The sequence below is a fragment of the Narcine bancroftii genome, chromosome 12 (genome assembly GCF_036971445.1).
Source record: "Narcine bancroftii isolate sNarBan1 chromosome 12, sNarBan1.hap1, whole genome shotgun sequence".
NCBI classification, from domain to species: domain Eukaryota; kingdom Metazoa; phylum Chordata; class Chondrichthyes; order Torpediniformes; family Narcinidae; genus Narcine; species Narcine bancroftii.
Genome location: NC_091480.1, coordinates 72,707,854 through 72,734,183, shown reverse-complemented (window position 1 = coordinate 72,734,183; position 26,330 = coordinate 72,707,854). Strand labels below are relative to the sequence as shown.

The window sequence follows — 26,330 nt, the reverse complement described above, 5'->3', positions numbered from 1 at the left end:
TTTTTTTTTAAGCAACCGTTATTGCATTGTTTTCTCTGCCTAACCCCAGCCCCTGAAACAGGATCCTAATTCCCTCATCTTCCCTAGTCTGTTCCATGTGTTCCAGGAAAACACTTTATCTTGTGTTCTATGTCCCTTTTGGACATCACTTTAGGACTGGTGTCCCCTTGGGCTTGAACCATCTGCTAATGGGAACAGCTGCCATTTCCTCTCTCTGATCCTGAAGCCATTTCACTGCAGTGTCTAGTGACCTCTGCTGGAGTTTGTCAGCTAAATCTCTGCTGGAGTTCCACAGGCCAAGATGCACTATGGAATTCCAGCAAGGCGTATATTTTGCTTCAAAATTTACATCTTGGTTTAATTTGAGACATATTCACAGCCTCATAATCATCCTTTTGTATCACACCATCTTTACCTAGAATAACGGGTGGTAGAATTTAAAAAAAAACAACAAAAATAGACTTTATTCACAACAAATTATTTATGCGGGGAGGTTCGGTTGGCCTAGCAGTTAGCACAACGGCTTTGCAGCACCAGTGATTGGGACTGGGATTTGAATCCCTCACTGAGTGTAAGGAGTTTGTATGTTCTCCCCGTGTCGGTGTGGGTTTCCTCCAGGGGTTCTGGTTTCCTCCCACCATTCGAAACGTACCAGGGGTGTAGGTTAATGGGGTGCAAGTTGGGTGGCACGGACCTGTGGGCCGAAATGGCCTGTTACCGCGCTGTATGTCAAAAAGAAAACCGTTCAGAGTCTGTTCCCACCCTTAGTTTCATATCCTACATTCCCATCACTGTGCATTGTTATTCATTTCTATTTACCCCATTATCACCACTGTGGAACCTTATCGTTATGCTCCCTTCTGTTGGTTGAAAGACATCCCCTCAGTCTCAGCCCCAGTTCTCACTAATGGTGGGACTCTAGACTGTGGTCCTTCTTCACAGAGCCCTTCTGTTGGCTGCTCGAAGCCTGTCTATCCCTCAACACATACCCCTGCAGCCTGGAATGTACCAGTAAGCAGCATTCCTGCACCAACATCTCCATGTGCTGAAAGATCAGGTTTCGGGCAGACCAGAGTGTGTTTTCACTGAGTTGATGATCTTCCAGCAGTTCTGGATGTCTGACCCTATGTGCGTTCCTGGGAGTAGCCTGTAATCAGAATGTCCTCTGTCACACTGCCGCTGGGGATGAACTGTGACAAGCATCCTTCTTCACACACTTTTAGCAAATCTGCATCCAGCAAAGAGGTGGATGACAGTCTCCACTCCACCACAGTTATCTCAGGGTCGTGCGTGGAGGGTGATGTTCCAGTTGTACAAGGCGGCTCTCACTGGGAGGGCTACTCCCACCGCCAGCCAGGCCAAATCCTGGTGCTTGTTTGTGAGTTCTGGCGATGAGATATTCCACTGTATTACCTGAACAGTCTGCTCAGGGAACCACCCCACCAGGCCCATCGAGTCCTCATTTCTTAGTGTCTGCAGGATGTTCCATTCTGACCACTGCCTGATGGCCTTGTGGTCAAAGGTGTTTGCCTGGAACTACATTTCCATGAAGGATAGGTGGTGTGCCAAAGTTCAGCTGACTGGGACATTGCATTGCAAGGGGGCCAGCCTATCCTTCATGTCGCCCGAGACAAGTAGAACCTTAGTGTGTAGCTGCATTTGGTGCCCTCATACATTGCTTTCACACACATCCTGATGCAGCCACACACTAAGGCAATCATCAGGATGATCACGTTGGGTACACCTTTCCCCCAATGTCTGGCAACTTGTACGTGGAAACCCTTTGGACTCTTTCCATCTTGGAACTGGAAAACAGCTGGTAATCACCATGGTGGAGGTGCAGGTGCGAGGAATGGGCCACACCTGCGCCACGTACAGTAGTACTGAGAGCACCTCGCACCTGATGACCAGGTTCTTCCCCATTATTGAGAGCGCCACACCCACAGGCCCAATTTCTGGTGGACCTTTGCGATCCACTCTGTCCAATCCTTGTCACACGCCTCAGCCCCTCCAAGCCAGAAACCTAACAACTACAGGTAGTCAGATCTGACTGTGAATGGGATGTGGACCAGTCAGACCACAAAGAGCATTACCGTACTCTTCTCAAGTTTACCGACGCTCAATATTGACTCAAATTGGCCACAAATTGATCAACCTGCGGGCCAATTGGGAGTCAGAAGAGGTTGCCATCACCATGTACAGGGAAGCACCTGAGTGCCTCCCCTGCCTGGCAACATCCCTCCTCTTATGCAGTTGCCCTTCCTGATGGATTCAGCAAAGGGCTGTGTAGCACACAAACAAGACTGGAGATATGTGCATCTTTGCCTGACTCCAGACTTGATGGGGAAGCGGTTTCCCACCCATTGATTTGCACTTCACTATAGATGCCTGTGAAAAGCAGTTAAATCCAACTCCAGATTCCCTCCCCAAAGCCCATTTTGGAGAGCACACCCATTGTGTATGTGTACTATATGCAATCAAAGGCCTTCTGGTCTAAGCCGACCAGGCTGGTGTCCACCTCTGTCCTGCACATGGGCAAAGGTATCTTTGAGTAACAGGAGGCTATGTAGGTTTGGTCTTGGTGGATGACATGCCCCATGGCAGATTTTATTTGATTGGTGATGGCCTTGTACAGGATGTAGTAGTCAACATTTAACCATACGAGTCTCCAATTCCTGATACCCTCCTTCACCCCCTTTTTTCTGTAATGAGGGCGATGATGCCCTTCCTCATGGAGTCTGACATGCTTCCTACCAGGAACATTGTGTTGTATAATTCCAGCAGGCCCAGGCCCATCCAGTCCCAGAGCCACATACAACTCAGCCAGTTGGCCATCGCTTCCAGGAGTCTTACTCTACCCAACGGAACAGATGGAGTCCGTCAGCTGCCTCAGGAAGACCATCCAGCGATTTGCACTATTGTAACAATTGTTTTGTATTGACAGACGGCAAATGTTTATCTATCCTTTTATTTTTTTAAATCTAGTGTGGTAATTTAATTTATACTCATTGTTTGTTTAGTATATTTTACATACCCCTGTAGCTGCAGCAAGAAGAATTTCAGTTCATTTGTACAACTTTTACAGGTGCATCATCCTGTCCAAATGTCTCATGGTTTGGTACAGAACTCAAGTCTAAGAAACTGCACAGAGTGGTAAACTTAGCTCAGGCCATCTCAAAAACCAACTTCCCCTCCATCAACTCTGTCTATACCTTTCACTCTCTCATCAGACCTGCTAAAATATTGAAGGGCTCATCCCATCTGGTCGTGCTCCCTTCTCCCTCCTTCTGTCAGGCATTAGATACATGTGCTTGAGAACGCAAGTCACATTCAAGGACAGTTTTTAATTTAATTTTAGACATGTAGCACAGTAACAGACCATTTCAGCCCATGAATCTGTGCTGCCCAATTTACACCCCATTAAGCTACATCCCCTGAATGTTTCAAACGGTGGGAGGAAACCAGAGCTCCTGGGGAAAACCCACGCAGACAACATGCAAACTCCTTACAAACAGTGCGGGATTCGAACCCCGTTCGATCCCTGGTACTGTAACAGTGTTGTGTTAACCGCTACACCAACTGAGACGATCCCTGGTACTGTAACAGTGTTGCGTTAACCGCTACACCAACTGTGACACCCTGCTATTATCAGACTCTTGAATGAATCTCACATCAGCAAAAGATAACACCCTTGCACTGTCTTTTATTACTTTACTTTTCTCTTTATCAGTGGTTCGCAACCTTTTTTTCCCCACTCACATCCCACTTTAAGTAATCCCTATGCCATCGGTGCTCTGTGATTAGTAAGGGATTGTTTAAGGTGGGATGTGGATGGGAAAGTTGAGAATCACTGCACTACAGGTAGCCCGACTTATGATCATGTTCTGACCAGTCGCATCTCGAAATGGACGCAAGTCTGAAGTATGTATATGTCATTGTTTACATTGTACGCACTCAATTTAAACCTGTGACAGCAGTCCCTCTCTGATCTATCTTTATACATCTTGTGCCCAATTTACACCCCATTAAGCTACATCCCCTGAATGTTTCAAACGGTGGGAGGAAACCAGAGCCCCCGGGGAAAACCCACACAGACAACATGCAAACTCCTTACAAACAGTGCGGGATTCGAACCCCGTTCGATCCCTGGTACTGTAACAGTGTTGCGTTAACCGCTACACCAACTGTGACACCCTGCTATTATCAGACTCTTGAATGAATCTCACATCAGCAAAAGATAACGCCCTTGCACTGTCTTTTATTACTTTACTTTTCGGTCCTCCAATATATTTCATATGGAATTTAAACTGGAGGTGGAAGTTGTTGAAGAAGAGCTGTCATAAATGCAATTGGGTCTGGCTGTGTGAGGATGGTAGGATGAAGATTATTCCATGCTTTAATTATACGGGGCAATGAATTGTTGTACACATCTGTCTTGGAAGACGGCACTACAAATTGGGTTGCGTGCCCTTGTCTGCTCCTAGCAGGCTTGGCTTCGGTGTAGAATTGGTTGTCTATATCAAGCTGGCAGTTCAGCATTTTGCGAAACAGGTCAGGGATTGTGCTTCACATCTGTCTTGGAGAGAGCCCCACTTTAATTAATCCAAGAGCTTCATATCACTTGCTTCTCTTCCATCTGTATCCGTGACAAATCAGGCTACCTGCATCAGAACAGGCACATTGCATATCGTGATACAATTCCAGCATCTATAAACACACATCAAAATGTGTGCGGTGAAATTTTGACCAGACAGATGATGTTTGCCATCAAGGAGTGTGGTGAAGTTTGGCAAGGTCTGTCTGCGCCTGGTCAGCGAGGAGTCGCTTCTCCCACCACCTGACATGTACAATGACAATGCCGGGCGGCCAAGAGAGCAACAGTTTGCAAATCTGGTGTCTGGACCTCTATCAGAGGGAGCATGTGGCGTTCCCCACCACGAGCTCCAGCACCCACTTTCACCATTCTTAAAAACATTGCGGTAGAATAAATTATCATCCAAAATCCCTTCATCGAGGCATTCCTTATTGATGGGATAGGTTTTTCTCTTGCTCACCATCTTCTTTGGCGAGCATACAGTGCTTACAGAATGGCAACTGAAAGACTGTCACGTGCATATGTTTTTGTTTTGGTCGTATGTACGAATGGTCATAAGTCACATAGGTCCTAAGTCAGGGAGAGGCTGTACAGTGTCGGCAGATTTTCCAGTTTAACACTAAAGTTGTCTGTAGTGTTGACTGCAGTAATTTCAAATACTTTTCGTCACTGGAGGAATAGAATTTTTTTTCTTTACTGGCCAGAAAGTAAATGTACAACAGACTAAAATGTGTTTACTCATTTAAAAAATAGATGCGGTTTTCAAAACTAACATTTATCACTAACCTGAAGTAAACTGATATGCTTGATCATCTCATTCCAAGGACAGTTACAAGTCAACCACTTTGTCAAGAGCCTGGATTTGCATAGTTTAGAATAGCCAAGGTTGTTAAATTTCTTCCCTTAAAAGGCATTGATGAATCAGATGGGATTTTAAATAACAAATTGGACCATTTCATGGTTAATTACTAATCCTCATTTATTAATTCCAGGTTTATTTAATTAACCTAATTTCAGTGGTGGGATTTGAACACAGCTGGATCATCAGTCCTGTCCTTAGATTTGATTGTCCATTGAGAACAACTGGGACCTACTGCATCTTACACACAGTTTAAATAAACCCACAGGATTGTGTTATTAGTTTTAATGACCATATATTTATCATAAGTCATTGTTTACAAGGTATAAAGAGACAAATGTAGCTAATCTTAGGAAAACCACTGCAAATTAAGAGAAATAAAGGCAGGTTGAACTTGGACAGAGTATAACATTCTCATACATGCGGACAGACTGGACCTATTAAAGGGTCTCTAACAGACTTTAATAGCACGATTCTGGTATTATTTATCTTTACTGCCTATAGTTACAGTGTTTCAAATGCCTCAGAATTAACATCCCAGATGATATCATGGGAATCCGTCATCATCATCCTCTGCCATTTCCTTTGCAAATTCCAGATCTTGCTGTTCCCGCTCTCGCCGCTCCTATAAGAAGAGATGGTTAAAGGTTTATGTGTTAATATATTTCAAAGGGCTTGATTTAATAGTCTTTTAGTTCAATACTGCATGTCCTACACAACTAATTAACTCAAAAGCAGTCACGCTCAACAGGGGCCATACCTCCCCACCCTGACATCCTGGGGACACAGTACATATAGGGGGTTGCCACAGACTGAAATCAAAATGTTTTTTATGTAGTTGATAGAAGTACAGGAAGTAACCAACTAAAGTTGACTGCTTCACAAGAAAGAGGGGGCCATAAACTGAGCAGAGTCCTAAAAGGGCCATAGCCCCCAAGAAAAAGGTCACAACATAGGAATTGTTTGCATCGAGTTCATGTGCAGAAAGGTTCCAATAATAGCAAAGAGTTTTGAATCAATCCATCTGCTCTTCATTTTGGTAAAATTGAACAAGGGTGGAATGCTGGCCAGAAGAAGGGAAACCAACCACATCACGGGATCATTAAACTTCACCCTGGCTGCCAGAATCAGAAAAGTGATATGGGCTCAACACCTCAGCTAAAAGACAGCACCTATAACAAGCAGCGCTTCTTCAGCTGTCAACTTCTGTACAAGTTTTGAGCTCTTGGGTTAAACCCAAGACCATTTGATGCAAATAAGTAAAAACCCAAAATGTCTGCCTTCTTCTACAAATGTGGCTCCCCCTCCATCACTATCAACTCATCCCTCATCTACATCTCCTCCATTTCTAACTCATCTGCCCTGGCCCTCTCTCCTCCCAGATGCAACATAGAATCGCCCTCATCCTCACCTACCACCCCACCAGCCTCTGCATCCATTGGAATTTCCGACGCTTACTAAAGGATCCCACCACCATTACATTTTTTCCTTCTCCTCCCCGCTCGGCCTTCCGCAGGGACTGCTCTCTCTGTGACTCCCTTGTGCACTCATCCCTCCCACCCATCGCACCCCAGGCACCTTCCTCTGTGCCCGCAGGAGATGCAACACTTGCGCCCACACCTCCTCCCTCACCACATTCCGGGGTCCCAAACAGGGCTTCCATGTGAATCAACACTTCACGTACATCCAGAGGACTTATTTGCTGCATCCGGTGCTCCCTTTGTGGCATTTTCTACATCGGGGAGACCAGTTGCAGACTGGGAGATCGCTTCACTCAGCACCTCCTCTCCGTTCGCAACCACAGCGACCTCCCAGTGGCCAACCACCTCAATTCCGAGTCACACTCCCGTGCTCACATCCGTCCACGGCCTTATGTACTATCCCACCTTGACTACCCGCAAATTGGAGGAACTACACCTTCTGATGGGCACCCTCCAGACAGATGGCATAAACATTACTGCTTTCCACTAAACCTGCTCGCCTTTTCTTCCCCCTCCCCCCTTTCCTGTCTTTTTAGTTCTTCCACCCACCCATCCCTCCTCTCTCCTTTGTCCAGACTCAAGTCTGAAACATCAATTATGTGACTGCCTTTGCTTTCTCCAGCATTTTGCTTTTTACTTCAACCACAGCATCTGCAGAATTTTGTGATTTACATTTAATGCAAATATGTCACTTTGCACTTTTGTCAGAACTTCTATGGTTAAAACCATGCTGAAGTTTTCTATTTAAGTATTTATTATTAAATTTGAAGCTGAAATGACTGGAGCTGCTGTGATGGCAGCGCTGCCACTGGTGTGGACCTGGGAGAGAGAAGACATGGCTCTGCTCAGAAGGGTTCAAACGCACGCTCCTGATACTGGCAGGTTAAACAGCCTGTTAGAGGAGCCAACACTGTTTTTAAACCAAAATCCTGCAACTGCAGGGTCTGCGCCTAAGATAGCGGCACTGGTGTTTAGCAACAGGCATGAGTGGTTGCAGACTCCAAGGAGCAGCAGACCGACACAGGGCACCAGAAACAGGGAGAGCAATTTCATGCAATATTACGTTCTGTACTATCACACGACAATAAAGGAATCTTGAATATTTTTTTAAAAATCTAATTATTCATTTGCATTATTTCATTTGACACGCAACTAAAATTGCACCACCTTCCACCAAGTCTGTGGTAAAAATTGGTGGCATTATGGACTGTGAAGAAGGATATTTAAGATTACAATTGGATCCAGATGAACTAAGAAAGTGTGCCAAGGAAGGGCAGATAGAATTTAACTTAGGACAAGTGCAAGCAGTGGACTTTGGGTTGGTTAAACCAGGGCAGGATGTACACAGTGATTGGTAGAACCGTCAAGAGTGTAGAACAAAGATGATTTGGGGTACAGGTATGTAGTTCCATGAAAATGGAGGCGCAGGTAATCAGGATGATGAAGGCAGCATTTGAATTTATTGGTCAGGGGGCTGAGTACAGGAGCAGGGATGTCATGTTACAACTGCACAAGATAATGATGATACGGAGTTTTGTGCTCTGTTTTGGCCAGTCAGCTGTGGGAAGCTATGGGAAGGATCTTATTAAGATGGAAAGGCTGCAGTAAAGATTCGTAAGAATATTATAATGAGAGGCTGAATTGGTTGTGACTTTTCTCCATGGAGTAGAAGAGGCCAAGGTGAGGGGGGTGGGGGGTCCTCTTACAGAGATTTAAAATATCACAAGGAGCACAAATAAGGTAAATGGCATAGCCTTTTTCCCCAGAATAGGGGAATCTAAAACAAGAGGGCAAAGATTTAAGGTGAGAAAGATTTAAAAGAGACCTGAAGGAAGGACACCTTCACACAGAAAAAACTGGGACGATTGGAACTTCAAAAGACCTTTAGACAGGTACATGGATACATTTAGATTTTATTTTAGACATACAGTACAGTAACAGGCTGTTCTGGCCCACGAGCTTGTGCCGTCAAATACCCCCAATCAACCTCTAACCCTGTACCTTTTTGAAGGGTGGGAGGAAACTGGAGCACCCGGAGGAAACTCACACAGAGACAGGAAGAACGTACAAACTCCTTACAGACAGCAATGGATTCGAACCCTGGTCGCTGGCGTTATAGCCTTGCGCTAACTGTGCTGCCTCAAAGAAGAGCTTGGAGAGATGTGGGCCAAATGCAAGCCAATGGAGCTAACTTGATCAGCATGGACAAGTTGGGCCAAAGGGCCAGTTTCCATGCTGTTCAACTCTGACATCTATTTTTGAATTCCATGCGAGTAGAACGAACTTTTCTTAATCTCAATCTTCACATCTTCTTAAACTCAGCTAAATCACAGCAAACAGTTTTCGCACACTTTAGTCCTGTTAAATTCATGTAATTGTCCTTATTTCTCAGTAGTGAAAACACTCTTACCATGTGTAACTTCACCATTAGTCTCATTTGCATCTTTAGCCATGCATATTACTGTAAAATTGATTTCAACAATCTAACTATACCCAGACCACAACCTGTTAAGCAGATGATTACAGAAAACACTTCATTTATGTACTTCCATTTCTTCAATGGAAACTCACCTCTGCTGATTCCAGGTCTTTGTTGTACGACTTGGGTGGAAATCGCATTGCCTGTAAATCAAAGTTGAGAGTTTGAAACGTTGAAAATAATAGATGCTCAAAATAATAATTCTTAATTCTGATGCAATGGGGGTGCCTTGAGAAACATCCAAGGATCTCCATAACCAAAATAAAAGCATCAGACGTTGGCCTCCACTCAGATCTGCTGCCCTCTATCGGAAAATGCTACTGCCTCAATAACAGCCAAATCTATAAACTGCATACTTGCAAGCTTTTCCATAATGCACTCAAATGTGCATAGAAATAAAGGCATAAAATAACTACAGCTGAAGGAATGCACAAAATCATAGTCCCAAACAGTACATGAATGAGTTGAAAGAAAAACTGACAAGTTCTAAAGACTAATTTACATATCAATCCTATTTAACCAGGAGAGCTCCCCTCATCTTAAATGTTCAATTCAATAGAACCATTGAAAAATAAGAGTTGAAATTTCCGTCATACTTTGACAGACATGTTGTGGATATCCAGACAGAAGGATATTCTCTGGTGAAAGGCCAGCTGAGGTTCCCTTGTGCCATAAATATCAATGGTTTCTTTAGATTGTACGTATCCTCTCTCATGGTTAATACTGGCCTCAATTACTCCATCACGAATAGCCTGGTCAAAAAGAACAACAAGGATTGTTAAAATGGTTTTGCTCATTTGATCTCCTGTACTTCTGAAAAGGGCACTTCATGTTGGAATAGTTACATTAGTGCCAGTATCTTTCTTAAGATCTCATTCCAAGCAAGAATGTACTGATGCACAGCAGACTCCCGAGAATTGCTTTCTTACTTTTATTTCTTCTCTCCTGTTTAAATTACCTTGGCAACTATAAACTCTGCATCCTCAGGACTGTCCAACTGAAGCTTCTGTGCTATGTCAGAGAGAGAGATGCGGGAGTAAGATAAACTAATCATCCTTACACCTGTAGGAAGAAAAATAGGTTTTAAAAATGGCTTCAATTACATTGATCTATCAGCAAGAGTAAAACATTTTATGGCTCCCCCCCACCCCCCAACCCCAAGAGAAATTTCAAGAAACAGCATTAAACAGAAGGAATCAGGCTTGTATATAAATTATTGTAACAGAAAGTCCTGCAAGTTAGTTTGATGAATGCATGTTCTGTACCAAGTTTCCTGCATCCCTGCTTGTGCTGGCCTCTTGCTCTCCCAACCTGCAGTTTTCCTCTCTCAAGTTTTAATTTGCTTTTTCTTCTCCAACTCATCGTCCACTCCTGCTCTCTCTCTCTCTCTCTCTCTATTTGGATATTTCTGAAGCATATTTATTTAAATTTCAATTTAGACATACAGCATGGTTAACAGGCCATTTTGGCCACAAGCCTGTGCCGCCCAATTACACTCAATCTATAACCCCTAGTACAACCGGACCCCTGGGGAAAACCCACACAGACACAGGGAGAACGTACAAACTCCTTACAGACAGCATGGGATTCGAACCCCAGTCCGACACTGGCGCTGTAACGGCGTTGTGCTAACCACCACGTCAACCATGCTGTATCATATCCTTCTTTAGTTACTTGGGAATGTGATTCTATCATTGTATCACACATAAAGTGAAAAGATATCTAGCACACACCAAAATTAAAATTTCTACAAACAGGACAATTGTCCCACAAGTCACTGTGACGGCGGCAAAAACAGAATATCGATTTTCTCTCCACATCTGCTGCTACCCATCACTACATGCAGCAAATAGAAGTCAAATGGCAAATTAAATTCAAAGGACAGAAAAGCAAAGACAGGCACTCATTTGATGTGATGGGATGAGAAAGAAAACCATAGACTTGCGAATTCATTATTACTGTGTGGCTGCAGAATATCTACAATGTACTTGTGTATATAACAATAAATACCGTACTCATAGTAATGCAAAGAAGAGTGTTATTTTCCACTGGGTCACTTTAAAATAATGAATGCCTTCCTTTGTGCTCTTACTGAAGTAAGTATCACCTTCACACTTGCTATTGCTGACATGATGCCAACTTAGGGTAACTGTCTCTGGGCTCGTGGGGACTAGAATCAGGATTTTTATGACTAGGATATTACGTAGGACTATAGTCACACATGAATTCTCCAGGATTATAGCTACTATATACAGACAGACAGAATTAGAAAAGCACTGGCTAATTTCCCCCTTTCCCTTCTCAGGGCAAATAGGAATCAACAAAAGCTTCTCATGTCCAGCTTTGGACAAAATCAGCATGGACTGTCTTTTAAACCTCAGCACAACTTTACCTGAGGAATTACACATGACCAGCCTTGATTCCCAGTAGTTCAAGTGACAAAAAAAATGATCCCACGACAAATTGATCAAATTTGAGGAAAATATAATTTAGTTGCTCATGGCTGGCAGCTCTTAGACTTTTTGGTTTTAAGTAAATTGATCATCAAGAGGCAACAGGCACAATTTAATCAAGGATACCAACCAGTCTTGATGACATTGTGTCGGAGGCGGATGATCAGTGTGTATGTGCCGTCAGTCTGAAACTTCTCTCCAAACTGCTCTAAAACCTGGTTAAACTTTGCCAAGTTCCCAGTGCGAACAGCTGAGGGAGGGAGGGAAAAGAGAGTTGTGAAACACTCATTATTAAGAACAATGTGAGTGCAGCTTATCAAAGACAATTGATAAAGGAATTAACCACAGCTTTTTGTTTAATTGACAAATATCCACATTAAGGAATATGTCTGGTTGAACCACAGCAAATGTAGTGCGAAGAACATCAACCTATTTTCACAAATGCAAAACGAAAAGCAATGAAGACCCAAAATTATTGGCAGTCATTGCAAGTGCATAGTTCAGATATTTGAGTTTTCAAAATCAAAACTTTGAAACATTAATTTTAGCACAACTCACACTGTTGGGTGCCATTGAGCTTCAGAGATCACAAAGGCAAGTTTTTAAAATCAGTGTTATCAGTCTGCTTACATTTCAAGTCACTGAAGAAAATCTGTTTGTTACGATGGAAAATTGATCACCCATTAAGTTACAACACTAAAAGCAATGGTGGATTAACTATCACCCAGGGCCTAGGCTGAGCTTTAGTATAAGTACCGCGCACTAACCGATTGCGCCACTGGAGCTCTTAGGCTGAGCTTTAGTAAGGCACCCCCAGGGTCAGTGTCATTGGGGGTGGGGGTATTCATGGGGGTGGGGGTATTCATGGGCCATGCCCCCCCCAAAGGAGTTTTGTTTCCCCCCCCCCCACCTGTAGCACTAGTGTCAATGAAGCAACTACACATTTTACCGTTTTTGCTTCCTGTCTCAAATGTAATATCTCCATTAATGCAAATAATGTTTGAAGTTCAAATTACTTCATCATTATTCAACCACAAAGCATTTTGCAATACCAGATTAAAATTCAGAAAACGTCATGTGTTTGCTTTGCGACATTGTTTTTTTTTTTAAAAACTTTGTATTTACACAATACAGTATTATAACCTGTACCACAGGGTCACAAAGCAACTGATCGTGCTCGTAAACAGCGACACCACGTTGACAAGTCACATCTGATCAAAAACACAGGTTCTTCTGTTCACACACTCATTGGAATAGAGACATTTAGTTTGGCTTCATATAACGTGCGGCCTCTGTTCAATCTGATAATGCAGCTCAGCGTTACTACCTTCATATAACGACAGGAAATGGTTTTTTCAACAACAATTACAACTTGAATAGGTGTTTTTATTTCACCACAATAAATGGACATCTCCATGGAGGTCATCTCCTATGGTTAGATTAAATGTTCACAAGTATGAAAGGTATCTAGCAAAAAAATTGGCACTCTCCACTTATGAACTTCAAAATTAAAAAGTGCAAATAATCAGATAAAAATTACATGTTTTATTGAAAGTCTATTGGATATAGACTTCACTAAAGTCCACGCTAATTTGTATGAATATTACCAATTCTGATTTTTTTTTGGGTCGACGCTGAATTCGATCAGTGGTTACTTTGTGACTGTCAGATTGCTTTGTTTTCCAGCCTGTAACACATTGCCCTTAATTTCTGAGGAGGCCGACAGGAAACAAACACTACATCGATAATCTGCCTGTTTCAGAGAATACATTCACATGGTGCTTTCGTTTGCTTGCGCAGAGAGGAGCTGGGACATGTTCAAGTACTTGGCCTGTGTATTAAGAGTGGATTTTATCTTATTTCAAAGAAACGCAATACATGAAGGAAAAAAAAATCAAATAATGTTATTAACATTAGTTTTCTAGTACTCTCATGTCCCATCCCCGTGTAACTGTATATGAATAGAAAATAAAATTTCCTGAAGTGTAGGGGTTATTTATACTTACTTGCGTTATGCTACAGTTGTTGGAATTAACACTATAACAACAATTGGGTACGTAGTTACAGATAGACGGCAGGCAAATTCTGGCATGGACAACTTTGCCAAGTTTTTGATGTGAAAGCTCAGTCACTCCATGATATACCAATCATATGCCAGAAAAATATCATTGAGCTGTCAATGGGCAATTAAAAATATCCCACAATGAAATCCTGACTGGTTCTAGGCCAACAAATGATGGAATCAACATCGAGTACACAACCCATTCAATTTTTAAAAATGCTTATGCTTTCATGGATATTAGCCTTTGCTGTTATTTGCATAGGTATGTATCAATAGGTGACAGCCAATTGACAGGAGTGTTGAAAGCTACAAGTTGTTGCAATTTTAAAATACTTTTAATATTGTGCCTTAGTTCCCTCTGGCATCATTAAAGTTACATTTCTATTTTTGTAACTCTTATTTCTATTGTTGTTTGACGAGCCCCCTTACCTTCAGGGCTCCAATGCCTTAGCCTACTCAACCTAATGGTTAATCCACCACTGACTAAAAGACCCTTCCCAACACATCAAAAAGAACTCCCGATCTTTCTCAGTATCTGCAAGACATCTTTATGATATCCTGGCCAAAAATGCAAGGTGCTCTTTATGTCAATCAGCCAGTTAAAAAATAATACAAAGGAAAGTCTCTAATCCAATGATTTTCAAGCTTTTGGGCTTGAAAGTCCATTTTCACATTGGATCTCAAGACAACAGATTGAAAGTACTACTAGTATTTCTCTGCCAGTAATGGGCTTGTACCTGGAAACCCCTCAGCATGAGTTACAATGCCAAATGGAGTAGTGTTTCCGTGACATCATTTGCACAAGATTCTACTACGCTCATGAGAATCACAAGAATACCAAAACTGGTTTGAAAGCTTGATTACTCAGAGCTACTTGAGCAATAAATACTTGGATCACTGCTACAAGAACCAATGATTTCAGGAAATCGCTTTCTCCAACTATTTAACGTTGTTAATTATCCTCTTTGGTTAATTCATTCATTCAGACCCTTATGCACAATATTCTAGCGCACCCTACTGCCTAACTATTATCCCTGTCCTCTGCCAATCATCTGTCCAAGTATTCCTCATGTACGGGGGAGTGGAGAGTAATGGCGTGAGGGAAGGAGGTTGACCTAAGACTCTCTTGGGGGAATAAAGTTAAAACTCGAATATAAAAACTTTTTTTTTTTTATAAATCAAAGCCTACCAAAGACCTCCAGAACCTACCTGCATGGGCACGGCTGGTAGATGAAAGAAGACAGCAAGAAACAAGAAAACTGTAAGACACAAAATGGAGAAGGTGCGGCCTACCTTAACATTGGAGCCTGGGCCTCAGGCTCCGTTGCCTCCATAAACGACTTGAGTGATGACAGTTTACTTGAAGCCGGCAACAGCGCCATCCCTCTGGGGGACTGGAGAAGATGGCGCTGGAGCTGTGCAGATCTCTCCAAAGAGTACCAGACTGTAGTGTGCATGTGCGAAATGGAAGAATATGCTCCTGAATGGAGACTCAACAGTGTCACTACTAGTAGTGCTGTCAGAACAAAGGAACTGCAACTTGGGACAGAAATGCTGTCAGAAACACCTGTTTTTTTTTTTGACCGGTAGCAATCAAGAGGAAAAAGGAGACCAAGAAGAAACAGATGAAGCGGAGGCTGTAATGGGGTTCTTTGGAGATCAATGGTCAAGGCTCAACTATACAGGATCTTTCCTCATTAATGATGGGTTAATTCCATATTTTAAGAGAAAATATACAGAACTTCAGAAGTGACATGATGAAATATGTTGCGAAAGTTAATAAACTTAAAGAAAAAGTTCAGAGAGTCAAATTGAATGTGCAGAGTTAAAAATAATGTGGATTTTTGTATGGATAGAAGTGAGAAGGTTGAAAGTTCAGAATCTGCCTGGGAAAAGCAGAGAAATGAAACTATGGAAAACATAGATATACAGGTACACTATTCTTTATACGGAACCCTTGGGGGACAGTGTTTAAGAATTTCAGAATTTTCCGGATTTCAGAAAGACCCTCGCCCCCCCGGCCGCCCCGACCTCGCCCCCCCGGCCGCCCCGACCTCGCCCCCCCGGCCGCCCCGACCTCGCCCCCCCGGCCGCCCCGACCTCGCCCCCCCGGCCGCCCCGACCTCGCCCCCCCGGCCGCCCCGACCTCGCCCCCCCGGCCGCCCCGACCTCGCCCCCCCGGCCGCCCCGACCTCGCCCCCCCGGCCGCCCCGACCTCGCCCCCCCGGCCGCCCCGACCTCGCCCCCCCGGCCGCCCCGACCTCGCCCCCCCGGCCGCCCCGACCTCGCCCCCCCGGCCGCCCCGACCTCGCCCCCCCGGCCGCCCCGACCTCGCCCCCCCGGCCGCCCCGACCTCGCCCCCCCGGCCGCCCCGACCTCGCCCCCCCGGCCGCCCCGACCTCGCCCCCCCGGCCGCCCCGACCTCGCCCCCCCGGCCGCCCCGACCTCGCCCCCCCGGCCGCCCCGACCTCGCCCCCCCGGCCGCCCCGACCTCGCCCCCCCGGCCGCCCCGACCTCGCCCCCCCGGCCGCCCCGACCTCGCCCCCCCGGCCGCCCCGACCTCGCCCCCCCGGCCGCCCCGACCTCGCCCCCCCGGCCGCCCCGACCTCGCCCCCCCGGCCGCCCCGACCTCGCCCCCCCGGCCGCCCCGACCTCGCCCCCCCGGCCGCCCCGACCTCGCCCCCCCGGCCGCCCCGACCTCGCCCCCCCGGCCGCCCCGACCTCGCCCCCCCGGCCGCCCCGACCTCGCCCCCCCGGCCGCCCCGACCTCGCCCCCCCGGCCGCCCCGACCTCGCCCCCCCGGCCGCCCCGACCTCGCCCCCCCGGCCGCCCCGACCTCGCCCCCCCGGCCGCCCCGACCTCGCCCCCCCGGCCGCCCCGACCTCGCCCCCCCGGCCGCCCCGACCTCGCCCCCCCGGCCGCCCCGACCTCGCCCCCCCGGCCGCCCCGACCTCGCCCCCCCGGCCGCCCCGACCTCGCCCCCCCGGCCGCCCCGACCTCGCCCCCCCGGCCGCCCCGACCTCGCCCCCCCGGCCGCCCCGACCTCGCCCCCCCGGCCGCCCCGACCTCGCCCCCCCGGCCGCCCCGACCTCGCCCCCCCGGCCGCCCCGACCTCGCCCCCCCGGCCGCCCCGACCTCGCCCCCCCGGCCGCCCCGACCTCGCCCCCCCGGCCGCCCCGACCTCGCCCCCCCGGCCGCCCCGACCTCGCCCCCCCGGCCGCCCCGACCTCGCCCCCCCGGCCGCCCCGACCTCGCCCCCCCGGCCGCCCCGACCTCGCCCCCCCGGCCGCCCCGACCTCGCCCCCCCGGCCGCCCCGACCTCGCCCCCCCGGCCGCCCCGACCTCGCCCCCCCGGCCGCCCCGACCTCGCCCCCCCGGCCGCCCCGACCTCGCCCCCCCGGCCGCCCCGACCTCGCCCCCCCGGCCGCCCCGACCTCGCCCCCCCGGCCGCCCCGACCTCGCCCCCCCGGCCGCCCCGACCTCGCCCCCCCGGCCGCCCCGACCTCGCCCCCCCGGCCGCCCCGACCTCGCCCCCCCGGCCGCCCCGACCTCGCCCCCCCGGCCGCCCCGACCTCGCCCCCCCGGCCGCCCCGACCTCGCCCCCCCGGCCGCCCCGACCTCGCCCCCCCGGCCGCCCCGACCTCGCCCCCCCGGCCGCCCCGACCTCGCCCCCCCGGCCGCCCCGACCTCGCCCCCCCGGCCGCCCCGACCTCGCCCCCCCGGCCGCCCCGACCTCGCCCCCCCGGCCGCCCCGACCTCGCCCCCCCGGCCGCCCCGACCTCGCCCCCCCGGCCGCCCCGACCTCGCCCCCCCGGCCGCCCCGACCTCGCCCCCCCGGCCGCCCCGACCTCGCCCCCCCGGCCGCCCCGACCTCACCCCCGGGCGCCCCGACCTCACCCCCGGGCGCCCGGACATCACCCCCGGAAGATTCTGAAGGAAGTGAAAATCCTGTGTAATTTTTTCAAAAATGGATTCCTAGAGTTCTGGGAGAAGAAAATTTTCCAAATGGAATTGAGTTAGAGAGAGCTCATAGAGCCTTAAGGAGGAAGCCACTGCCAAATCAACCACCCAGGGCTATACTGGTTAAATGTCTATGCTATCAAGATAAAGAAAAAAAATTAAGATTAGCAGTCCAAAATGCAAGACAAAATACGGAACCTCAGATCATTGATGGGAATAAAATGTTCTGTTATGTGGATTTGAGTAAGGCAGTGATGAACAGAAGAAAATAATTCAATCCAGTGAAGGCAATCCTTTGAAAGAAAAGCTACAAGTTTACTTTCAGACATCCAGCTACATTAAAGGTGCTTCTGGACAATAACTGACCTAGGTTTATTGTGGAAGTAGGAGAAGCAAGGGTCTTTGAGTTCAGTTAAGGAAGATCATCAAGTGAGAGTGGAAAGTTCAAGTCCTTAACGAGAACTACAAAGGGAGGTGGTGCAGATACAGCTTGCACCAAAGAGCCACACAGATGCAAGTTTTAAGCTGTCAACAGGAGTTACAAAGAGGTCCAGAGTGAAACAGTTATAATTGAAGATCAAGTAAATGCTGACCTTGAAGCAGCGGGTGAGAGACTGTTTTCATGAATATTGTCATTTATTTTTCCCCTGGGGGTGGGGAGGGGCAGCATTTTTCCTTTCTTGGCTTATCCATTATGAGCCATATTGTGGCACGAGCCCCCAACCTGTATGGTGGAGGGGAATAGTGCCGTTTGTCCTTTATTTAACATTTTTTTGGAGGTTCATATTAAATTTTTGATTAATGTATTAGTAATTCATGTATTGTGAACTTTTTTTTCTGTATTTTTTTCCTTGGGACAGAGACGTTCACAGGAGTTGGTTGGGTTCAATGGAGGAGGCCTGGGAGAATGTGACTGAAAGAGATTTGGATTTAAGATAATAGATGGAAATAATACACTAAATTTTCTTAGTTTTAATGTTAATGGGATGAAGAGTAAAATTAAAAGGAAAAAATACTAGCTCATATAAAAAAGATTAAAGTAGATATTGCAATTTTACGAGAGTAATTTGACAGAGAAAAATCATTTAAAATTAAAAAGGTAGGTCAAGTGGCAACTTCATCTTTTAATTCTAAAGAGGAGTAGAAATATTAATTTAAGAAATGTTTCCGGAAAAAATCCAAGATGTTATAATGGATCCCGTGGGGAGATGCATCCTGATTCATTGTCAAATTTACTCTGAAATGTGGATACTTACGAGTATTTATGCACAAAATGTAGATGAAGATTTTATATGGGATACATTTTTACATTTGGCAGCATCACATGAAAAGGTATTAATAAAGGGCAATTTGATTTGTCATCTTGATCCAACATTGGATAAGTCAATAAAATCAGTAGTGAGAGTTCAAGCAGCAAAGATTACATTAAGTTTGATAAAGGAATTAAATTTAATAGATATGTGACGTAGGCTGAATCCTAAAGAGAGATTTTTTTAAATTCATAGACACTATTCTTACTTGAGAATAGATTTCTTTTTGATATCAGGGTAATTATAGTATGATTTAGGTTTGCAGTTCCCCAATTTTATGAACTATTTTAAAGCAACCCAGTTGTGATTTATTAATGTAATATATGACTTAGACAAGATTCCAGCTTGGGTGAATATAGAACTCAGAAAAATAGAGGAAGCAAACACACAAAACTTTATTTATAAGTGGAATTCAAGATTGTTAACAGTGAATAGAGAAATTCCTATATTGAAACATTTAATTGAGATTTGGAATAAGATTGATAAAGAGATTGGAGGAGGTTTAATGTCAAGAAGAACACACTTATTTCAAAGTAGATTTATTCCATTTTCTATGGGAAATCAATTTTTTAAATATTTGGCAATGTCAAGGTATTAAGAAGATTGAGGATTGTTTTGAAGTGGGGAAATTTATTATTTTCAGTTGAATAAAGAAGTTCAAGGTATCTGAGAACACCAGACTTTGTTATTATCAGGTTACAAAATTTTTACGTGAAAATTTTGGTCAAGATCCGCTACTGCCGGCAGATACAAAGATGGAGCCATTGTTGTGCAATGGAGACACAAATAAATTTTTCTCAGTAATGTTTAGGCTGTTACAAAAGAAAGCTCGGAAAATAAATCAAGACAAAGATGGGAAGTAAATTTAAATAAGCAAATAGATGAGCGCAATTGGATTGAGTTTGTGGAGAAAATATGAAAAGTACAATAAATGTGAGGTATAGGTTGGTACAATATAAATGTATTAATCAGTTATATTTGACACCACTAAAATAAATAAAAGACCTTTTTGGATTTATGCTTTATATCTGGACAGAAAGTTGGTGCAATTCTGCATTCTATTTGGCAGTGACCAAGATTAAACCCTTTTGGTTGGAAATAGGTAATTTATCAGAACGAATAGCATGGGTTAAATTCCCACAGGGTCCAATGAAATTTTTATTGGGTGATATTAGAGGGGTTCTTCTTCTTTGGCTTGGCTTCGCGGACGAAGATTTATGGAGGGGGTAAATGTCCACGTCAGCTGCAGGCTCGTTGGTGGCTGACAAGTCCGATGCGGGACAGGCAGACACTGTTGCAGCGGTTGCAGGGGAAAATTGGTTGGTTGGGGTTAGGTGTTGGGTTTTTCCTCCTTTGTCTTTTGTCAGTGAGGTGGGCTCTGCGGTCTTCTTCAAAGGAGGTTGCTGCCCGCCGAACTGTGAGGCGCCAAGATGCACGGTTTGAGGCGAGATCAGCCCACTGGCAGTGGTCAATGTGGCAGGCACCAAGAGATTTCTTTAGGCAGTCCTTGTACCTCTTCTTTGGTGCACCTCTGTCACAGTGGCCAGTGGAGAGCTCGCCATAGAACACGATCTTGGGAAAGCGATGGTCCTCCATTCTGGAGACGTGACCCATCCAGCGCAGCTGGATCTTCAGCAGCGTGGACTCGATGCTGTCGACCTCTGCCATCTCGAGTACTTCGACGTTAGGGATGAAAGCGCTCCAATGAATGTTGAGGATGGAGCGGAGACAACGCTGGTGGAAGTGTTCTAGGAGCCGTAGGTGATGCCGGTAGAGGACCCATGATTCGGAGCCGAACAGGAGTGTGGGTATGACAACGGCTCTGTATACGCTAATTTTTGTGAGGTTTTTCAGTTGGTTGTTTTTCCAGACTCTTTTGTGTAGTCTTCCAAAGGCGCTATTTGCCTTGGCGAGTCTGTTGTCTAACCTAAATTAAATATATATCAAGTGAAGTTTGTTCAAATTGCTTTAGCTGTAAAATGTATCACCATTACTTAGAAATCTGATACAGATTTGGGAATGGAGAGATGGAATGTGGAAGTTCAGAGTTGCATACCACTTGAGAAAATTACTTATAATTTAAGAGATAACTACCATATATTTTGGAAAATATTTTGCCCATATTTACAAAGTGTGGGTATAAATATTTAAATGAAACTCAGACATTCTCTTTCTCCTAAAGGTCTCTGTATAATCAGAAGAAGCCTTATAGTAAGGAATGCCCCTGTTGAAGATCTCGTCCTATACTTTTTTGTTTTGTATGGGGTAGGGTGGGTCTTTCTATTTTTTTTCTTATATACACGTATTTTAAATGGATTTGCAATATTGTAAAATACGTGAATTTTTTGTGGCTTTAAATCTACAAATTAAATTTTAAAAAGTATTCCTCATGTACAATCCCACCCACAACTCATTTCTTCCTCTCTGTGAAATAGCATGAGATCATAAAGAACAGTCCTAAATTAGCAACATTATCTAAGCATTGCCACCCTGGGGTAATCCTTGTATCAAGCTGAGAGCTGCTGCAAGAGTGACGAACCAGTATTTGAGCATCCTTTTCTCAAATTTATTGTTTAAGGGCAAAAGTTGTTGTTTCTATGGGCTAAGAGGAGCTAAATTTTCTGTCGCTGGTCATGCACAGAAGTGAAAGCAAACCTCAGAAGTTAATGAAACCAGATCAATATAATCTTATAAATTAAACAAGCTCAATTTTAACATAAACTGTAACTATTTCAATGACACAGCAACCATTTGTAAAGACAAAACATTCAAACAAAGATGCCAATGAGATCTAATTTAAAACTTAATTCTGTATTATTGTTTTGTGAATAAACCACTATTATCTGGAACATTACTCTTTCATAATGCACTGTTGTGAGGATTGGTTTGAGATGGGGTTATGGCTGTGTAATGAGGTTAAACACTTTATTCCAGCGAAATAACTTGCATTGCAGACAAGTGCACTGGTGACACGTAATGAACAAAAGACATGCTTCACCTGCCTGAAGCTCATGAAAATGTTTCAGGGTAGTATTCCAAGGGAAAATTAACTCTGAAATCTGTTTTAAATCTAAATTATTTGTGTCTGGCTGCCTCGTACTGACCCTGAGTGAGCAGGAAGTATGGCATCAGGGACCTCTTAAGCGATGGCTGTCGGAACTGTAGCCTGTCCGGAATCTCACCCAATAGTAACTCCACAACAATCAGCAACTTATGAACCTGGTAATGAAAAGCACATTCCTCACAAAATTATTTCTGTTATGACATTTATGGAGTTATTTCATTAGTTAAGATTACCGTAATAATTTTTTTTAAGGAAAAAGTACATCTATTAAAAAATAGAAAATCAAAGTTACAGAAGACTGTTATAAACTCACTGTTTGTTTGAAGCCAACAGCAGTGTGCTGAGGCGCCTTTCGTAGGGCATTGGTCAAGGTTCTCCGAGCCTCTGAATATTCCAATTGAATTGCTTTAATACGACCTAAAAGTAACAAACATGATGCTTTAAAAAATTGCCACAAAACATCCCTTGGATATATCAATATTCAACACATAAACTGCATCTTCAGCAATACAAAGCAATGAGTAACTTGCTAATTTTATTTTGCAGGATCTGTCAAATTCTATCACCTCAAACGCACAAAAACACTGCAGGTTTATTCACCAACAACCTGGTTACTGAAATCCTGTCAAATTGACTAGTTATTGTTGGTAACACTGCAACGAGGCTGAGTCACACACAAAAAAGGAAAGGGCTAATGTGCTGTGTCATGATTGGGAATATTTCAGAACACTTGTTCTCTCACAAGTCGTTACAGTTTTCATTTTAACTAGTCATAGCTTTTATTTGATAATGCACATCTGGACAGAGTCTCACCAGTGTAATAGAGATATCTCGCCCACTCATTGTTGTTAGCTTGTTCTGGGAAAATGGATTTAGAGACAAGCTTCTCAGCCTGATCATAAAGGTTATACAGTAGGTAGTTCCTCAGTAACAGGTTCAGCAAAGTGGCCTGTCCATCATGATCGTGGCGCAGGGTGGCCGTCCTCAAACGGGCATGCAGGAAGCTGAAAAACAAGCAAGTTAATCAGTTTGGAAAAGTTTACCTCCCTGGTCTACATCAGCACTTTTAGCATTTTGTACTTTATTTTTAAAAAAACCTTCCACAGAAGATGCTAGTCCGAGTATAATTTGGTAAGTTATATTAGGACTAGCATCTACTGTCAGCAGAAGACTTCCAAACACCAGTGGCTGGAATATGCGAGTATTTCATATCCATGGAGATGTTATGGGCTACAGGCTTCTGTCATTTTTGGGAAAGATTCAAACCTCTGACAAAATATAATTATTGCAAGTCTTGGCTGTCATCACCTTGGAGGAGAGGATGAGAGACACAAAATGTGTAAAAATTAATGGAAGAGTTTGAGAGTGAAATATAAAAGATTTCCACTGATCAGTGAATCTGTCACAATTGGAAGTAGAATATTAGAAGCTATTTCTCTTCGGGTATTGGATATTGAAACGGATATTGTCCAAGGACTGCAAAACTCAATTCTAACATGCAAGAGGGAATTATTGAAGGGACTCCTAGAATTCAGTGGCACAGAGGTCAATTTTGATGTCATCCCACTGAATTATTCCAACAGAATTTGGTAACATTTCAATCAATAAATATTTTTGTAATTGCTTGCATATTCAGCCCCAATAAACATCCTACTCCTATGTACCCAGCCTTTATTATTGGCAGAAAGGCAGTCTCATGTTCACAGGTATTCAGTTTGATTCACATCTTAATTTTAAACTCCACAAATTATCCAACTCTAGACCAGTCCACCCTTGCCAATACATTTACACTGGGCGATACTATTCAGAAAGCTTGTCACAATTCAAAATCATTGACCTTCAATGGCTCGGATTAAAAGCTGTTCAACAGCCTAGCCCAAATGGCCTTTCACATCCATACGTCAGACAGCTATTTAGAACAGCTATTCTCAACCTTTCTTTGGCTATGGCCCCTTTAGGGCTCTGCTCAAAGTTTATGGGCCCACTTCCCTATGAAGCAGTCAAGTTTAGTTGGTTTCTTCCATATTTTTCTCTTACTGACTATATAAAAAGATGGAAAATATTTGATTCCAGCCTGTGGTCCCCCTTAAATGTATTGTGGCCCCCATTGAGAATGGATGATTTAGAGTACGACTTCATCTAATTTGTATTTCTTTAGCGACTTGAGCTCAGTTGCAGAAAACAGTGCAGTGCACTGAAAACATATTCAGATATCTAAATGCATCAATCTACAAAACATAACCCTTGTATTCTGAACTGTAATTTCAACAAATCTAAACTTCTGCTTAAAAGTCCAAAATTTAAAAAAAAACACTCCCTCACCTTCTAACTGCATCAAGTTTGTTTAGAAATTCATAGACACGAGCATGGTAATAATAACATTTAGCTGCGACCAAGTCTAGAGCCCGGCGATTCTGAGCAGCGATCTTTTGCATGAGATCATCAGTGGATTTCTGTGCCTGCATTGGAAGAAAATGAGAACTGGATTTTATATTGTTTTTAAATGCCAACTTCCATTCTCACTGAGTCTTCCAAGATCACTAATGTGAGGGGGAATAATCTGTCACGAGAATCTTCAAACAAGACGTTTTTTCCCCATCTGAAACTGACCAGGGATCCTTGCTCCAGTTTCTGCTCTTTTGTGCATCCCTAATTTTCAGCACTCTGCCATTGGTTGCTGTGTCTTCTGGGGCCCCGAGCTCTGGAATTGCTCCTCGCAAATCTCCACTGCCTGTCTCCAAACATCTGTTTGGAAACGAGCTCTAACCAAGCTTTTCGTCACCTGAATAGTAGTTTTTTTACATGGCTCAATGTAAATTTGGTCAGATTACCCTCCCGCCAAGAGTTCTGGAATATTTTAACAACACTAACATTGTTCTGATATCACAAGATGTTCTCACTTTGTCCTCTTAAATCAGGGCATGGAGTCCAGTTCTTTGATTCCTGCTGTCCAGAATGCTTCTTTGTTGCTTGGTAGACCATGAGGCAGTGGTCTGCTCAGGACGTGTCCCTCAATCATTGCTGATAAAATGCAATGCCCAGTCATTCATTACATTGCTGTCCTCTCACATTTCCTTATAAAACAATGGCTGCCTTTCAAGTGCAATTGATACGATGCCATTTGGCACACGTGGAGGATTTGAAAAATGCAAAGTTTTTGTTTAAAAATAGAAAAACATTAAACCAAATATAAGCATTTTGTAAGGCAATATTTTGGGCAGCAGAGTTAGTGCATGACGCTGTTACAGTGCCAACGAGCCAGGTTCGAATCCCGCCCTGCCTGTCAGAAGTCTGCATGTTCTCCCTGTGTCTACATGGCCTTCCTCTGGGTGCTCCAGTTCCCTCCCACATTTAAAAAAATGTATAGGGGTTGTAGGTTAATTAGGGTATTTGGTTAATAATTGTGAATTTGAAGATTTTATGATGATTTATAAAAAATGAAAAATATTTTTTAAAAATTAGGGTATTTGGGCAGCTCAGGCTCATGGGGCAGAAAGGCCTGTTATTGTACTGTATGGCTAAATCAAATTAAATTATATATTTTTAAATGTAGATAGGACTTAAACTACTTTTGTAAAGGCTTACAGCTTGAAAAATTCTGCTACATCTCCTTTTAATTGAAATCCACTCACCTCGGTATATCTTTTATTGTTTGTCAAGTAAATGACCAGTAGAAGTTGCAGATAAGCCTCTGCCTCAGGCAGAAGAGGCACTGAGGCTGCCTTTCCCGTCCGAGGTCGAAACTGCACATCTCCCTCTGTATCCATTGGCTAAAAAGAGAACAATATTTCAATGTATTCAGCACAGCTATTTTCCTCTGACTAGTTATATCACATGGATTAATTAACTTTCCAAAATCTCTCCTGGATTATGCAAGACTGCTTCATTGTCCTCTGCACCAAAAGGGATGTAGGTGAACATATTAGTTATCACTCTATCACATGAGGAGGCCTTATACCAGAGAAAAACCCATGGTCGTTGTACACTGATTAATTAATGCATGTTAACACATCACTTATTTAAGAAGTTTCATACTAAAGTCATCTCATTCTTTCATTCATATGGAAC

The 26,330-nt window shown here is 44.6% G+C and overlaps 1 protein-coding gene across 1 annotated transcript in view; it reads right to left on the bottom strand.

Annotated features, from left to right (window-relative positions):
• Positions 1 to 5,723: 5,723 nt before the first annotated feature.
• The window catches only part of psmd3 (proteasome 26S subunit, non-ATPase 3), a 33,584-nt gene continuing 12,977 nt past the window's right edge, over positions 5,724 to 26,330 (bottom strand). The window contains exons 3-12 of the mRNA XM_069906830.1: positions 25,895 to 26,032; positions 24,585 to 24,721; positions 23,076 to 23,266; positions 22,576 to 22,679; positions 22,303 to 22,417; positions 11,997 to 12,116; positions 10,372 to 10,475; positions 10,010 to 10,165; positions 9,506 to 9,556; positions 5,724 to 6,078 (exon numbers count right to left, since the gene is read on the bottom strand). Coding sequence (XP_069762931.1) covers positions 6,001 to 6,078; positions 9,506 to 9,556; positions 10,010 to 10,165; positions 10,372 to 10,475; positions 11,997 to 12,116; positions 22,303 to 22,417; positions 22,576 to 22,679; positions 23,076 to 23,266; positions 24,585 to 24,721; positions 25,895 to 26,032 — 1,194 coding nt within the window. The 3' untranslated portion in view covers positions 5,724 to 6,000. The remainder of the gene's footprint in view (positions 6,079 to 9,505; positions 9,557 to 10,009; positions 10,166 to 10,371; positions 10,476 to 11,996; positions 12,117 to 22,302; positions 22,418 to 22,575; positions 22,680 to 23,075; positions 23,267 to 24,584; positions 24,722 to 25,894; positions 26,033 to 26,330) is intronic.